The sequence below is a fragment of the Oncorhynchus masou genome, chromosome 18, assembly GCF_036934945.1.
Source record: "Oncorhynchus masou masou isolate Uvic2021 chromosome 18, UVic_Omas_1.1, whole genome shotgun sequence".
Classification (NCBI taxonomy): domain Eukaryota; kingdom Metazoa; phylum Chordata; class Actinopteri; order Salmoniformes; family Salmonidae; genus Oncorhynchus; species Oncorhynchus masou.
This window is the reverse complement of record NC_088229.1, coordinates 39,302,784-39,321,396: the sequence shown is the minus strand read 5'-3', so window position 1 is coordinate 39,321,396 and position 18,613 is coordinate 39,302,784. Positions and strand designations below refer to the sequence as shown.

The 18,613-nt window shown below is 42.6% G+C and overlaps 1 protein-coding gene across 3 annotated transcripts in view; it reads right to left on the bottom strand.

The window, feature by feature from the left end:
- Positions 1-12,677: 12,677 nt before the first annotated feature.
- The window catches only part of LOC135504562 (oxysterol-binding protein-related protein 2-like), a 33,135-nt gene continuing 27,199 nt past the window's right edge, over positions 12,678-18,613 (bottom strand). For all 3 annotated transcript variants that reach the window (XM_064923267.1, XM_064923268.1, XM_064923269.1), the window contains exons 11-14: positions 17,184-17,309; positions 16,339-16,462; positions 15,957-16,047; positions 12,678-15,541 (exon numbers count right to left, since the gene is read on the bottom strand). In XM_064923267.1, the coding sequence (XP_064779339.1) occupies positions 15,439-15,541; positions 15,957-16,047; positions 16,339-16,462; positions 17,184-17,309 (444 nt within the window). In that variant the 3' untranslated portion in view covers positions 12,678-15,438. The remainder of the gene's footprint in view (positions 15,542-15,956; positions 16,048-16,338; positions 16,463-17,183; positions 17,310-18,613) is intronic.

Below are 18,613 nucleotides of genomic sequence, written 5' to 3'. Positions count from 1 at the left end.
TTCCCACAATGTCTGGAATCGTAGTGTTTCTGAACCTTCCCACAACGTTTGGGATCGGAGTGTTTCTGAACCTTCCCACAACGTTTGGGATCGTAGTGTTTCTGAACCTTCCCACAACGTTTGGGATCGTAGTGTTTCTGAACCTTCCCACAACGTTTGGGATCGGAGTGTTTCTGAACCTTCCCACAACGTTTGGGATCGGAGTGTTTCTGAACCTTCCCACAACGTTTGGGATCGGAGTGTTTCTGAACCTTCCCACAACGTTTGGGATCGGAGTGTTTCTGAACCTTCCCACAACGTTTGGGATCGGAGTGTTTCTGAACCTTCCCACAACGTTTGGGATCGGAGTGTTTCTGAACCTTCCCACAACGTTTGGGATCGTAGTGTTTCTGAACCTTCCCACAATGTTTGGGATCGGAGTGTTTCTGAACCTTCCCACAACGTTTGGGATCGGAGTGTTTCTGAACCTTCCCACAACGTTTGGATCTCTGGTGTTTTTTTTTTTTTTAGTTTGTTTTTTTCACAACAGTTTTTTGTTCTCGCTCTGTATTTGCCTGATTTTCTGTTACATGATAGCGGATTCGCCTTAATCATGCCATTGCTTTTATTTAGAGTAAAGTGACTTAAATATCTTATTTTTGTACTCCATGTTGCGTCCATAAAGCTTATTTTCATTGCAGACTTTTTTTTAATGTGATAATGATGTCAGCTGGAACAATAGCTGTGAGATGCATTTAATATTTTTGTATGTTGTTTCACTTTTCGGTTTGAAATGATTTATATGATTTATTTTTCATACATTTATGTGTTTATGGTTGCCATAATAATTGATTCCGTTATTTATTGATTTATGATTATTAATAATGAAAATGCAATAGTATGTGGAAGGAAGTCAGTAAAGAGCACAGTCTTGTGTCATTTAAAAAAATCAGTGGTCAGGAATGTGATGCCTCTGTCTGCATATCTGAGTTGTGCAATTTTCTGCTATCACATCTTAACAGGGCCACCCCTGGGTCAGATTCACTAGGCACCAAACCGAAGAAACAATGGACTGAAACAGGGAGGGACTACCTGAAATTGTCCAATAAGAAACCCTAATTTTCATTTTCCATTGTAAAATGTTTTGCAACAGTGTGCTCTAATGAATACGACCCTGGAAATCCATTCTTGTACTTTGTTACTGCCCAGACAAGGCACATAATATCTGCCCATTTTGATATGTGAGCACTGCAAGACAGCAGAGAGGCACTGAATACAAACCAGTGCAAATCACCATTGAATCTGACTTTGAAGTACTTTAGCAATTCTTTTGTTGACTGTCATCATCGTCAATGGGTTTTCATGTTCTCTGGCTAACTACAAATGTTTTAATATCCAAAAGAACACAAAAGGGAAAAGAGATAATACTTACTGACAAGTAGTACATATATATGTGTTTCAAATATACTGAGGTTGAACACTGGAGAAACCTAGTATGCGCACACTCACATATGGTGATATGAGTTCTGTGCACGTTCAAGGTGTTTGGAGCGTTAGACGCTGAAGGGTCAAAGATACAGTTGGTTCCGTCACCTATAGTTATTTGCCTTTTGTTTTTGCGACCAAACTGCAAACCCCAAGATGTTGACAGTTGTCACAGAAACCTCTCAGGTCAGTGTTCTTCCTGCTGTTCTTTGCAGTGCAGTGTAGTTGGACTGGTCAGGTGGGACTGGTCAGGCACTCCGATGCTACAGAGGCCTACTGATGGGATCCCAAACCTGATGTATATTGTCTCTCTCTCTCTCTCTCTCTCTCTCTCTGTGTGGACGCTGGGATAAAGCATGCTCCGGCAAAATCTCAGTAACAGTCACTTCTGTATAGTTACGTTCCTGATGTCTATGTGTGTGTGTGGGTATGCGTGTGTTTCTCATCATCCTATTACAAAACAAACCAATATTTGACAAATAAAACATAAGTGTGTGGTCGACAGCAACTTTTCCATTTCAAACGTTCTATGCAATTAATCATATTTAGGGGAAATACTAGGGATGAAAACAACTGAATATCACTATCGTTGTCATGCCTGAGAAAAATACTGCTTTATTGTAGCATTCCTGCTACAAAAAAACAAAATTGACTTGTTTGTATATAGCTACAATACTTTTAAGTCAGGAATTTGATTCAATGTTTTTTGTTTGTTGTTGGCATGTTTGAGTCTCCTCACTGAAAATTGGGACCTGTTGCCAAAGGATTAACTATATAGGCACCCGAAAACGATACGCTATTTCTATTTGTGCACTAAAGGCTATAGTGAATCGGATGCCATTTCTTAAAATGTATAATACTGTCATAAAAGTCTGCCATCTTATTGCTTCAAGCATGGGTTGCTGGGTACAGTGAATGGCCTTCTACGTACAGTACAGCCGTGGATCCCAATATCTGGCTGCCAGTTTGTGCACTTCTTATTTCGTAAAGTGAATAAAGCTGCTGAAGAATTAAGCCAATTCTATGAAGAGATTAAATATATCAATTATATATGCAGTACCAGTCAAAAGTTTGGACACCAACTAATTTTTTAATCTACACTGTTATCTACACTGTAACTATGAAATAACACATATGGAATCGAATAGTAACCAAAAGTGTTAAACAAATCTAAATATATTTGAGATTTTTCAGAGTTGCCACCCTTTGCCTTGATAGCAGCTTTGCACACTCTTGGCATTCTCTCAACCAGCTTCATGAAGTAGTCACCTGGAATGCATTTCAATTAATAACAGGTGTGCCTTGTTAATTTGTGGAATTTCTTTCCTTAATGCATTTGAGTCAATCAATTGTGTTGTGACAAGGTAGGGGTGGTATACAGAAGATTGTATTTGACCAAATAGGGCTGAGTCCGTATTATGTCAAGAACAGCTCAAATAAGCAAAGAGAAATGACAGTCCATCATTACTTTAAGACATGAAGGTCAGTCAATACAGAACATTTCATGAACTTTTAAAGTTTCTTCAAGTGCAGTCGCAAAATCCCATCTTGCGCAACGATGAAACTGGTTTTCATGAGAACAGCCACAGGAAAGGAAGACCCAGTTATCTCTGCTGCAGAGGATAAGTTCATTAGAGTTACCAGAAATTGCAGCCCAAATAAATGCTTCACAGAGTTCAAGTAACAGACACATCTCAACAACTGTTCAGAGGAGACTGTATGAATCAGGTCTTTATGGTCGATTTGCTGCATAGAAACCACTCCTTAAGGACACCAATAAGAAGAGACTTGCTTGGGCTAAGTAACACGAGCAATGGACATTAGACCGGTGGAAATCTGTCCTTTGGTCTGATGAGTCCAAATTTGAGATTTTTGGATCCAAACGCTGTGTCTTTGTGAGATGCAGAGTAGGTGAACGGATGATCTCTGCATGTGTGGTTCCCACCGTGAATCATGGAGCATGGCTACCTTAACCAACATGGCTACCACAGCATTCTGCAGCGATACGCCATCCCATCTGGTTTGCACTTAGTGGGACTATGATTTGTTTTTTTCAACAGTACAATGACCCAACACACCTCCAGGCTGTGTAAGGGCTATTTGACCAAGATGGAGAGTGATGGAGTGCTACATCAGATGACCTGGCCTCCATAATCACCCGACCTCAACCCAATTAAGATGGTTTGGGATGAGTTGGACCGCAGAGTGAAGGAAAAGCAGCCAACAAGTGCTCAGAATATGTGGGAACTCATTCAAGACTGTTGGAAAAGCATTCCAGGTGAAGCTGGTTGAGAGAATTCCAAGAGTGTGCAAAGCTGTCATCAAGGCAAAGGTTGGCTACTTTAAAGAATCTAAAATAAAATAAAATATTTTTTATTTGTTAAACACTTTTTTGTTTACTACATGATTCCATATGTGTTATTTCATCATTTTGATGTCTTCACTATTATTCTACGATGTAAAAAAAATAGTAAAAGAAAGCATTGTGGTTCTGGTACTGGTACTGTATATAAATATACAGTATATGTAAAACAAATACTATATATTAAATATATATGATAATATATAACACAAATATTTCTGTAATGACAGGCACTTTTCATGATCAAAGGGGTTGACCTTGTGTGCGTACACTGCCAATACCTATTAATATAATATGATATACGTGTAGTTTGAACGTTGATGGGAGGCTGCTGGCACTACAAAGCTTGTTTCCTTTTGGCGTGACCCACAGAAAACCATTGTAGGCTATATCCACTCACCATTCATCTGGCTTGAAGGACCTTGGGAGGCTATAGTGTGAACATCCCTTAACCCACAACTCACTCGGTACACTAACTGCTATTTCAAGTATGGGCAAATTAGTTCAATGTAAAAAAAATATATATATAAAAAACATTTTAAAAAAGTGGAGATATTTTTATGACTTCTTATGACTTACATTTATAGAATATCTATACAGAAATATTATTTTATCATACAGATGAATAGAGTCATTGGTACGCTGTCCATATCTCTATGGACTTTATGGAATAGAATCATGATCGTATCAATATTGACCTAATGGAGCTGGTGCAAAGGCCTGCTGACAGTCAATAGACACTGGCATGGAAAAGCACCTCACAGGCTCACTGCCATTAGAACAGACTAGTGACACATAGTCAATGTCCCCTTACTGGAATATTAGATATGTGTAAATTAGATATAGATATAATAGAGGTCATAATAATAAAGCTGTAAAAAATAAATAGAAATAAAGGGAAACGATATTTATCCAAATCCAATTATGACTTGTGTATGTTTATGTTTGAAGGAGTTTGTAACTGTGTTCAATCACTTTGCCTCAGGAAAGCACACACAAAATGCACCGCGGCGAAACGAAAGGGGACGTTAATATGCATAGTAGTAAGGGCTTATTATTCCAATGTTGGTCAATCAAGAAAGCCATCTTGTTACTGTCCCATCCAGTCCTACATCTACTCTGGATTGCATGGGCTTCAGACCACAGCATTTTGCCAGGGACAAATACAAACACTCATGTCTTTTTTTTTTACGTCAACCAAAAATGTTGCTTTTAAAGTAGCATAGCAAACTGTGACGATCTGCCCTTACTGTGGGTGGTTGTGGATGGCTATGCACAGTGAACAACACAAGTATTTATTACTATGGATGAAGAGAAAAGGGTGACAGACAGGTTTAGGAAGGGAATGTTGAAATTAAGAAATAAAAAGCTATGGGAAAATGTTTCACAACCAACCAGGGAGCAGTCATCTTTTAAAATAGTGAAAAGTAACAAATGCATGAGCTAATGCAACCTAACGCCCGACTCCCCAGCCTCAGGCCTCTCCTTTCACCTGGCAACCATATTCACTGTAAATACCAGTCAGGACCATAGGCCACGCTGTACAACATGGAAAATGTCATACAAAACACCATCACAGGCACGGGACGCCATAGTGTGCAGTGAAGCCACAACGGCCGACCTCGCCAAACTTGTGCTTTTGTGTAACAAAAAAAACAAAAAACAAAAAAAAGAACAGTTATTGCTTTTTTTAAAGCATTGTGTATGTGGCTGGCTCGTGCAGACTGTTTAAAAAGAAAAAGTTGTATTCAGAAACATATTGGTCAGTGTAGAGTTTCTATACATGTTGTGTTTGTAAAATGAGAAGAAAAAAACTCTCAAAAGGGATATCCTTGCTTCCATATACAAACATGTTTGGGGGGTGTACAAAAAAAAAAGTAATCTAATTGAAAAAAGCTACAGAAAATAAAGGCAGAGTCCCTAAATGAATAAGATGTTACATTCACTGTTGTAAGTGCAATGAGCTATACTTCATGTATCCATTGTAAAACATTGTGTATGTTTCAGTGTATTCGTGTAAACAATTGTATTAGACTTGGTGCATCATGTCATGTAATGTGATGAATGAAATTATGACCTTACAATACATTTCAAATCAGGAAAGGAATAAAAGAGAACAAAAAGAACAAACAACTGTTGTGTCTAGTAATCTGTCTAGATTTAGTTAGAAATACAGTCAGGTCTCTGCTGCTTCTTCATATTCAAATTCAAGAGTAACAGTCAGTATCTGGTGTGGCCACCAGCTGCATTAAGTACTGCAGTGCATCTCCTCATGGACTGCACCAGATTTGCCAGTTCTTGCTGTGAGATGTTTCCCCACTCTTCCACCAAGGCACCTGCAAGTTCCCGGACATTTCTGGGGGGGAATGGCCCTAGCCCTCACCCTCAGATCCAACAGGTCCCAGACATGGTCAATGGGATTGAGATCCGGGCTCTTTGCTGGCCATAGCAGAACACTGACATTCCTGTCTTATAGGAAATCACACACAGAACGAGCAATATGGCTGGTGGCATTGTCATGCTGGAGGGTCATGTCAGGATGAGCCTGCAGGAAGGGTACCACATGAGGGAGGAGGATGTCTTCCCTGTAACACACAGAGTTGAGATTGCCTGCAATGACAACAAGCTCAGTCCGATGATGCTGTGACACACCGCCCCAAACCATGACGGACCCTCCACCTCCAAATCGATCCCGCTCCAGAGTACAGGCATCGGTGTAACGCTCACCCCTGGTGAGACAAAACCGCGACTCGTGTGAGAGCACTTTTTGCCAGTCCTGTCTGGTCCAGCAAAGGTGAGTTTGTGCCCATAGGCGACATTGTTGTCGGTGATGTCTGGTGAGGACCTGCCTTACAACAGGCCTACAAGCCCCCAGTCCAGCCCCTCTCAGCCTATTGCGGACAATCTGAGCACTGATGGAGGGATTGTGCGTTCCTGGTGTAACTCGGGCAGTTGTTGTTGCCATCCTGTACCTGTCCACAGGTGTGATGTTCGGATGTACTGATCCTGTGCTGGTGTTGCTACAGGTGGTCTGCCATGGAGAGTATGATCAGCTGTCCGTCCTGTCTCCCTGTGGCGCGGTGTTAGGCGTCTCACAGTACGGACATTGCAATTTATTGTCCTTTATTACCCCTAGCCACATCTGCAGTCCTCATGGCTCCTTGCAGCATGCCTAAGGCACGTTCACGCAGATGAGCAGGGACCCTGGGCATCTTTCTGTTGGTGTTTTTCAGAGTCAGTAGAAAGGCCTCTTTAGTGTCCTACTTTTTCATAACTGTGAGCTTAATTGCCTACTGTCTGTAAGCTGTTAGTGTCTTAACGACAGTTCCACGGGTGCATGTTCATTAATTGTGTATGGGTCATTGAACCAGCATGGGAAACAGTGTTTATACCCTTTACAATGAAGATCTGTGAAGTTATTTGGATTTCTACGAATTATCTTTGAAAAGACAGGGTCCTGAAAAGGGGAGCTTTTTGCTGAGTTTATTTTATTTCAATATCATAATGCAATCCACCAGGATTTACAAAACCCTATTTATCGCATTTATTTCCATATATAATCCAAAAATAATAACTGAAAATATGACTATTCTATTTTACCTTGAAGATTTTAAGCAATTAAAATGCGCAGTATATTAGTTTAATTTCAGTAGCTAAATAAAGAGGTCGGTATATCAGTTCCAGCTAAAACTTGGATAGGAATCTGTGCCTCGAGCGCAGTTATAGATGTCTGTGCGCAGGCAGCCTGTTTGCTCAAGCGCATCGGTCAACATTCCATACAGCAGTTGGGAAGAGCGTTTTGTAAGTGAAGTGGAGGAATGTTGGAGAGAACTTCAATGAAATATTAGCTTGCTCGCCAGTGGGTGCCCACTGGCCACGCGCACAGACGTTGATGCCGAGCTCCGGTGCCAGCTAGAAGAAGGCAAAATCAAGCCTATTGATGCATCCCCCTGGATCTCAAATCTGGTGGTGGTAAAAATAAATAAATCAGGGGGCCTGTGTACCTGCATGGACCTTAGAGCAGCAAGCAAGGCAATCTTCCCAGACAAATACCCCTGTGCTCACTGCCCTATTCTACGGCTCCAGGGTTCGCCACAGGATCCGCAACCTCACAGCATTCATCACCCATTTAGGGGTCTACACTTACAAGCGCATGGCGTTTGGATTAAGCTCTGCCCCCAGCTGCTTCCAAAATATCATGATGTCTCTCTTCGCGGAGCCCCAGAGGGGCCATCTACCCCTATGACATCGTTGTTCACGGGCCCACCACAAAGGTCCATAGTCAGCGCCTCCAGTGTGTTCTCTGCACTGGCAAAACACCACCTCAATCTCAATGGAGAAGTGTTTATTCTCCACTCCTCCCCAGTATCCCTCGTGAGCTGCAGCCGGTCCTGAAGGCTGACCCTGGACAGACTGCCCTCATCCGGGTTCAACCACCCGCTCACAATGCTCGGGCCAGTCATAGCCAACCAGCAGCGGATGAAAGACCGCTTTGACAAGTTACGGTGGGTTAGGCCACCTGTCATAACCGCCTCCGACTGGGTCAGGATCAGACGGCCCAACCGCGACAAGCTCCAGTCCTTCTGGTCAAACGTCAGATTAGACTAGCCACTTTCCAGTTGACCCTCTTAGGGGTCACACACTTGAGGGGTCTTCCGCTACAAGCGCATGGCGTTTGGATTCAGCTCTGCCCCCAGCTGCTTCCAAAAGATCATGACGTCCATCTTTTTTACCTGGGTCCCAGGGGTGGCTATCTACCTCGATGACGTTGTTGTTCACAGGCCTGGTACTCTGCGCTCAACTTTAGTCGCTGTCACTAGCCGGCTACCACCCCCTTACTCTTAACATGCACCTAAGAGGCTGCTGCCCTATGTACATAATCATGGAACACTGGTCACTTTAATAATGTTTACATACCGGCCTATCCTATTTAACTATTGCTGTACATATACTATTGTTCAGATATACCACATTTATATTTATACTCTGGACTATGACATTGCTCGTCCTAATATTTCTAAATCCAATTATTTTACTTTTTAGATGCATGCATTGTTGTGAATTGTTCGATGTTAATGCACTATTGGAGCTAGGAACACAAGCATTTTTCTAAACCCACAATATATGCTAAATACAGCGTATTCATAAAGTATTCAGACCCCTTCACTTTTTGTTACATTACAGCCTTATTCTAAAATGAATTACATTGAAAAGCATAGAAAAAAATTATCTACACAATACCCCATAATGACAAAGCAAAAATAGGTTTCCAGATGTATAAAAACCTGAAATATCAAATTTACATAAGTATTCAGACCCTTTACTCAGTACTTTGTTGAAGCACCTTTGGCAGCGATTACGGCCTCGAGTCTTCTTGGATATGACGCTATAAGCTTGGCACACCTGCATTTGGGGAGTTTCTCCCATTCTTCTCTGCAGATCCTCTCAAGCTCTGTCAGGTTGGATGGGGAGCGTCGCTGCACAGCTATTTTCAGGTTTCTCCAGAGATGTTCAGGTTCAAGTTCGGGCTCTGGCTGGGCCACTCAAGGACATTCAGAGACTTGTCCCGAAGCCACTCCTGAGTTGTCCTGGCTGTGTGCTTAGGGTTGTTGCCCTGTTGGAAGGTGAACCTTCACCCCAGTCTGAGATCCCGAGCACTCTAGATCAGGTTTTCATCATGATCTCTCTGTACTTTGCTCTGTTTATCTTTCCCCTCGATCCTGACTAGTTTCCCCATCCCTGCCTCTTAAAAACATCCCCATAGCATGACCCTGTCACCACCATGCTTCAACTTAGGGATGGTATTGGCCAGGTGATGAGCAGTGCATGGTTTCCTCCAGACATGACGCATGACAAACAGTCCAAAGAGTTCAATCTTGGTTTCATCAGACCAGAGTCCTTTTAGGTGCTTTTTGGCAAACTCCAAGTGGGCTGTCATGTGCCTTTTACTGAGGAGAGGCTTCCGTCTGGCCACAATACCATAAAGGCCTGATTGGTGGAGTGCTGCAGAGATGGTTGTCCTTCTGGAAGGTTTCCCCATCTCCACAGAGGAACTCTGGATCGGGTTTTTGGTCACCTCCCTGACCAAGGCCCTTCTACCGATTGCTGTTTGGCCGGGCGGCCAGCTCTAGGAAGATTCTTAATGGTTCCAAACTTCTTCCATTTAAGAATGATGGAGGCCACTGTGTTCTTGGGGACCTTCAATTATGCAGAAATATTTTGGTACCTTTCCCCAGATCTGTGCCTCGACACAAGCGTGTCTCAGAGCTCTATGGATAATTCCTTCGATCTCGGCTTGGTTTTTGCTCTGACATGCACTGTTAACTGTGGGAGTTTATATGTGGGGCAGCAGGTAGTCTAGTGGTTAGAGCGTTGGAATAGTAACCGAAAGTTTGCAAGATCGAATCCCCAAGCTGACAAGGTAAAAATCAATCAAGTTGAAGAAACATTGCAAGGATGATCACTGTAAACAGAATGCACCTGAGCTCATTTGGAGTCTCATTGAAGTCCTGTGTGGCTCAGTCGGTAGAGCATGGCGCTTGCAACGCCAAGCGTCGTGGGTTCGATTCCCGCTGGGGCCACCCATATGTAAAAGTAGTGGCCCCAGCCGACTTGTAAGTCGCTTTGGACAAAAGCGTCTGCTAAATGGGATATATTATTTCAAAGAGTCTTAATACTTACAAAGGTATCAGTTTATTTTTTATAAAAAAACTGTTTGCTCTGTCATTGTGTGTGGATTGATGAGGGGGAAAAAATATTTAATAGATTTTAGAATAAGGTTGTAACGTAACCAAATTTGGAAAAATTGAACTATGTGGATGCAAACAATAAGACTATTGGAGCTATTGACAATAAGAATTGGTTCTAAACTGACTTGCCTAGTTAAATAAAGGTAAACAATATTCAGCCACCCATGTCAGACTGTTCTCTCTGCTACCCGTCGTGGTAATTTCCTGTATTACTAAACATTGAGAGAGCAAACCACACACAAGTCAGAGTTCTATTATAAAGCCCATCTTTAATAAAATGAGCTTCACCATAGCCCTTTTGACTCTCAGATCAATTCAGTGTCTATAAATCAATTCTCTGAGAGTGTTGACAAAATGGCACTTTTATTGCAAAGATCCACCCCCTCGTCGACATGACAAACCACAGATAATAGGAACTTTACAAAGTGCCTTTTACTTGAAAGAGGAGTATCCCATAGCCAGATATAAATTATCATTCAATTTGGTCTCCTAAACGAAGTTCTTATCTCGTTCTTGGTACAACATAGTACCAAACCATTACCTCATCCAATGGCATATATCAATTGTCAATTCTAGATACTCCCATCTCAAATACACCCCCCCTCTGGACAAGATCAGAAAAGACAGTGAGCCTCTTAGGTCATATACTAGGTCAACATCAGAGCGGACATACAATGGTTCCAGACACTGCCATACTCTTCCCCCAAATGGGAAAAGTAGGGAGCGACGAGCACACAGACATTGTGGAGCCAAGAGATAATTGGTTCCCCCTCAATCATTCCTTCACATGGTTTAAAAGATAAGTTCACATAAGACAAGCCTGACCTCTTCCCTCTCTGGGGCCCAAGTAACTTTTCCCACATAAGCATACTTATGAAAATTAATAAAACATCTTATTTATCAATCTTACCTAACTAATTCTGATTCAGCCACGGCATACCTCATGGCAAGCGGTGGCAGAGCACCAAGTCTAGGTCCAAAAGGCTTAATAGCTTCTACTCCCAAGCCACAAGACTGAACAGCTAATCAAATGGCTACCCAAAGTATTTGCATTGTCCATCCCATTTAAATTTGACTAATAAAAAAAACAAACATTGTTACACCTGTTGTATTCGGCACGTGACAAATAACATTGGATTTGAATTAAAAAAGGAAAGATTCACACATTTTGAATGTTATCATATTTGTGCATATCTGAGCGATGTGCTATCGGCCAAAAACATGAAATGATCCTGGGAAAATCGATAGAACATTGCTCAGTGATGCACAAATTCGATATAACATTAAAAATGGATGAATCTTTCCTTTTGAGGAAGTTCACTTAATGTTCAATATTATTGTAAAATAAAAGAGCATGAAGTTAAACTATAATTAGGATTTCATTAGATGTTGCCCATAAACTAGCAAGCTGTCTAAAGTACAGAAATTACACAAATATTCCCAGTTCAAAATAAAACATCTGGAATAATATTCTTGCCAAAGGTTTGTTTAAATCATTTAAAAAATAAATCCATTTCACAAAATATGCTATTTGCTTGTGATTCCACTGTACTAAACACCTCAGAGAGACAAGGGAAAAGATTTGAAAGGATTTTCAAAATGGTCAAACACAATTTACACAGTGTACAAAACATTAGGAACATCTTCCTAATATTGAGTTGCACACCCTTTTCACCCTCAGAACAGCCTCAATTCATCAGGGCATGGCCTCTTCAAGTTGTCGAAAGCGTTCCACATGGATGCTGGCCCATGTTGACTCCAATGCAGTTGTGTCAAGTTGGCTGGATGTCCTTTGGGTGGTGGACCATTCTTGATAGACATGGAAACTGTTGTGCCTGCCACCATACCCCATTCAAAAGGGCAATTAAATCCATCTTGCCCACATAAACAATTGTCTCGAGGCTTAAAATAATTATTTAACATATCTCCTCCACTTAATCTACAATGACTGAAGTGGATTTTCACAAGTGACATCAATAAGGGATCATAGACTGATCAGGAAAATCCAGGTGAAAGCTGTCATGGAAAAACAGAGTGTACAAAGCATTAGGAATGTCAGTGTAGAAGGTACTCTTACACAATTAAACACCACACAAAGCAAGTTAAAATCTACTTTTTTTAATGTTGGTGCATTAGTCTTAAAGTTGCTAGTTAACAAATTAGAATTTGATGAAATGTGATGAAGTGTGTGGACACAACCCCGAAGTAGTGATCAGTTTTTACATACATTTCCTGTACACACGGTGAAAAAACGGACACTTCTTCTGACCTAAACATTTCAAAGTGTTATGGACAAAAATAAAGTACTGTATAGAGCAATGGGTTAGAAAAACAAATGGGCCAAAAACTCATCTGATAAACCTAAAAACACCTTAAATATTAAATGAAATGCAGGTAAAAAAAATAAATAAAAAAAAAGGGTTCAGAAAATTGGCTTACTTAAATTTAGGCACTAAGTATAACCATGGGGGAAAAAACGTATCAATCAACCTAAGACAACGCAAGGCTTCTTGGTTCGCCGTATCTTTTTGCCACATTCCGTTGTCCATTTCTCAAACCACCAGCAATTCCACAACAACAAAAAAAGACAGTTGTTAAAGCAACAGACGTCATTTTGTGACGTGTCGGGCTAAAAGAAAAAAAATAACAAAATAAGTAGCAAACAGACGAGAGAGGCACAAGTACTCCGTCAAGATCAAATTGCTCTAAACTGTCAAGTCATCTTTACACTCTTTACTTAGAAACTCTACCATGGTGATCCACAAACCAAATGGACACAATCACTTATGAGATGGGCTCATCTACAGTCAAGGAAGCTGCCAATACAGTCATCTAAATGTCGGTTTGCCTGCCGGTGACAAAACTAAAGTATTTATGTGTATTATTATACATGTAAAAGGTATACAGAGACACTAAGCGCTATTGGTTGGTTGCATAGATTTGACAGTTGTTTCAAATGCACAGTGTAACATGGTAAATCCAAACTAAATCCCCCTACATTTCACTATCGTATAACGTCAAGAGATTCCGTTAGCACTCGCATGAAGAGCATTCCCAATGGTCAACATAACATGTTTCACTAGACCGACACTAGAGAGTCATCTGCTGCTTTGAAAATCCTCCAGAGCAGAAACACGTTGGTTTACACTTTGATTCATGCATGCAGATCTAATCTACAAGGCTAAATGTTCACCACAGTACAATTAACTGCACATGAATCCCCCAAAAATAAATATATACCCCTATAGTATATTGCATGAGTGTGAATATTTCTGTTTAAAAAAAAAAAGAAAGAAAAAAAGATTAAATGCCACAGTCTCTTATAAATAAGAACTTACACATAATGGCTCGTCGTTGTCAAAGAGATCAGTGAAGTGAGAGTGTGTGGTTTAAAGCCACAAAGAGTTCCTAACGCGAGGAAGGCAACAATATGCTTACAAGGGAAGTTGGTAATATTACACAATGACTTCTACTTCATATAGGCTATAATTCCATTCAATTCCAAATGCACTTTCAGCTGGTTGGACAGTATTATGATGATTAGCTAGCTATATTTATACAAAAAAAGTAGGTATTTACATACATGTATATCTTACATGAAAAATGCGTTATCATGCTCTGGCGATAACTATTATTTAGTTCTTGAGGTAACAATTATCAATTCATTTATTCATAGCCAATGACTGCACGCACAGCAAACCACCCTTGCAGTTTTACCTGTAGTTAAAAGGAACCATATGGCTTAAGATTCTGTACAAATCACTACGGTCATTCATACACACACTCACACCCTAGTGGAGGCTAGTGGGAGGGGCTATAGGAGAACGGGCTCATTGTAATGTCTGGGATGGAGTCAAACGTGATTTCCATATGCTCGACGCGTTTGATACCGTTCCAATAACTCCATTCCAGCCATTACAATGAGCTCTTCCTCCTATAGCTCCCACACCAGCCTCCTCTGGTACCCATTATACTCTTCTTATAATCTTAGTAACGCTCATTGTTATTTTCTTACTCGTGATTACGAGAACACTCTAAATTGACTGACTATGTAAACAACAGCAGCCGGGCCGAACGTACGGTAGGTCCACCGCCACAGAGCCAGGGGTCGCTAACACTGTTAGCTAGCTAGCCAAAAGCCATGCAGAAGAGTAACAAAAGGAATATTGTGTGATGGGGGAATTACTAGCCGACTGCCCGAATCAGGGGCTGTATTCACAGACTGAGCAGTGGCCAATGTGGCTAGATGTGTGTGATTGGCCTATATGGTCACATGATCATTCTTATCTATACATACAGGTTACATTACAGTGATGAGAAGCTTGTCCTCTGGACGTATATAGGGGACAGCCAGACCTGGGTGGAATACTCCAGGTGTGCTTTGTTTAGCTTGTCAGGCGCAACGGAACCAATGAAATCATTCCAAAAGTGCAAACTCCACATGCCAAACAATTTAAATCAAGCTCAAGTATTTTGAATATTTGAAATAGGTACTCAACCCAGGTCTGATAGGGAGGGGTACCCACAATGCACTCCTGTTCAAGAACTAAACAGTCTCCTCCAGACTCACAGTATCTGTTCATGTCTGCTTCCGCCTGTGCTGCCACCAAAGATGTCCCAAAGAACCCGTTATCAGTCAAAGGAGCATTCACATCCCTGATTTCACCGTTGACTGTTCCCTTTCATCACTGTCAGGAGACTGGGGAGGAGAGGGTTGTGCTAACACAGACGCATGTGTTGTACAAGGAGAGGCTATCACCGCTTCAGAGTTCCAACGGGAGACCGTGTGGTGCTTAGAACAGGGGCGTGCCAGGGGGGGGTTGGGGGTGGTTCAGCAGGTGTTCATAGAACCTCCCCCCTGGATCAGTAGATATCAGGAAGGTCAGAGTATTTCCTATCAAAGTAGCCCCCTTTGTAGAGCCAGTCCTGAGAGGACGTGTAGGGGTTTGTACCTGACTGGAACCATCTGGAAGACCCGATAAAACACAATTATGGTTTACTTAAAAAAACCAATAAAAAAAAAAACACACACACACACACACACACACACACACACACACACACACACACACACACACACACACACACACACACACACACACACACACACACACACACACACACACACATACATACATACATACATACATACATATATACACACACACACACACACACACACACACACACATATATATATATACACATACATACATACATACATACATACATACATACATACATACATACATACATACATACATACATACACATACACACATATACATATATATACACACACCACTGTTTACCTTATTATTATGCAAGTATTTTATGAAAGAAATGTTAATCTTGAAATGTGAGGACACCCAAGTTCTCACCGAGTGGACCATTTCTCCTCGTCCTTGGAACGGTCTTTCCGCGCCGACCTCTGTTTCTCCTCCAGCCTCTCCTTCTCTCGACTGGCCTGATCTGCACAAACAAGAACATAGGATCTTCTATTACCCATTTGATACATGGCCCTCCTGACCACTGTATTATTCTGTAATTAAAAACGGTCACACAACCATAACTTCAATAAACCAGACCAATACTTTGGCTATGTGGATATTTTACTGTTCAATGGCTTTTAACCCCGCCACACACACACACACACAGAACAGAATCTGAAAACAAATAGGACATGTGAATGCACCACCCAAAGGGAATGCTAGAGGGCAGCCTCGTCTAGCAAGTGTGGGGATGTAGCAGAAAGACTATTACCCATATCTCCGTTCTCCATGGCTCTGATGTCCGGCCGCAGGCGGCAGTCTGTGGGGGCCAGGGTGGCCTGCATACCAGGCTCCAGCTCATTCAGCGACATGGCAAAGTTAGTGAAGTTATACATCTGGAAAAACAAGATCCTACAGAATTAACACCATCAAAATCGAAGTGTGTGTATAAACTTAAGTAGGAGTGCTTCAGGTACTCCAGAACAATCACAGGTGCTCTTGGAAGGGAATAGTAATTGAGAAGAATAAGGCAAAATTATAGTCCGGGCACTCGTGTGGGTTTGAAAGATTTAAAAGCCTTTATTTATGGGCCAAGTCATTACTAAAATACACCAACGGGCATCGGCTTAGGCCTTCATCAGTGTGTGGAGGACAAAGCAATGAAATATCCTAGACACACCTGTGCCTAGGTGATCACAGGTAATTGATCTTTTGGCCACTAGGGACCGGCATAAGAAACATATACGCTCAACTTGTATGTGTGTACGAGCATGTGAATGTCAACTTGTATGTGTGTACGAGCATGTGAATGTCAACTTGTATGTGTGTACGAGCATGTGAATGTCTTCTTGTGTGTGTGTGTACGAGCATGTGAATGTCAACTTGTGTGTGTGTGTACGAGCATGTGAATGTCAACTTGTGTGTGTGTGTACGAGCATGTGAATGTCAACTTGTATGTGTGTACGAGCATGTGAATGTCAACTTGTATGTGTGTACGAGCATGTGAATGTCAACTTGTATGTGTGTACGAGCATGTGAATGTCAACTTGTGTGTGTACGAGCATGTGAATGTCAACTTGTGAATGTCAACTTTGTTTACACGCCGGCGTGCGTTACCTGAGCAGAGTGTTGGGGTCGTGACGATATCCTCCACAGCAGGGTGCTGCCAGGGATCACAGCTACCGTCTCCAGGACCTCAGGCATGTTGTCTGCATCGTCGCCGTCGACCCCCTCAGACTCCTCCTGTGTACAGGTACACAGACCACACCGGTACACACAGACCACACAGGTACACACAGGTACACACAGACCACACCGGTACACACAGACCACACCGGTACACACAGGTACACACAGACCACACCGGTACACACAGACCACACCGGTACACACAGGTACACACAGACCACACCGGTACACACAGACCACACCGGTAAACACAGACCACACCGGTACACACAGGTACACACAGACCACACCGGTACACACAGACCACACCGGTACACACAGACCACACCGGTAAACACAGACCACACCGGTACACACAGGTACACACAGACCACACCGGTACACACAGACCACACCGGTAAACACAGACCACACCGGTACACACCGGTACACACAGACCACACCGGTACACACAGACCACACCGGTACACACAGACCACACAGGTACACACAGACCACACCGGTACACACACAGACCACACAGGTACACACAGACCACACCGGTACACACAGACCACACCGGTACACACAGACCACACCGGTACACACAGACCACACCGGTACACACAGACCACACCGGTACACACAGACCACACAGGTACACACAGACCACACCGGTACACACACAGACCACACAGGTACACACAGACCACACAGACCACACCGGTACACACAGACCACACCGGTACACACACAGACCACACCGGTACACACAGACCACACCGACCACACAGACCACACCGGTACACACAGACCACACCGGTACACACAGACCACACCGGTACACACAGACCACACCGGTACACACAGGTACACACAGGTACACACAGACCACACCGGTACACACAGACCACACCGGTACACACAGACCACACCGGTACACACAGACCACACCGGTACACACAGACCACACCGGTACACACAGACCACACAGGTACACACAGACCACACCGGTACACACACAGACCACACAGGTACACACAGACCACACCGGTACACACAGACCACACCGGTACACACACAGACCACACAGACCACACCGACCACACAGACCACACCGACCACACCGGTACACACAGACCACACCGGTACACACAGACACACAGACACACACCACACCGGTACACACAGACCACACCGGTACACACAGACACAGACCACACCACCGGTACACACAGACCACACCGGTACACACAGACCACACCGGTACACACAGACCACACCGGTACACACAGACCACACCGGTACACACAGACCACACCGGTACACACAGACCACACCGGTACACACAGACCACACCGGTACACACAGACCACACC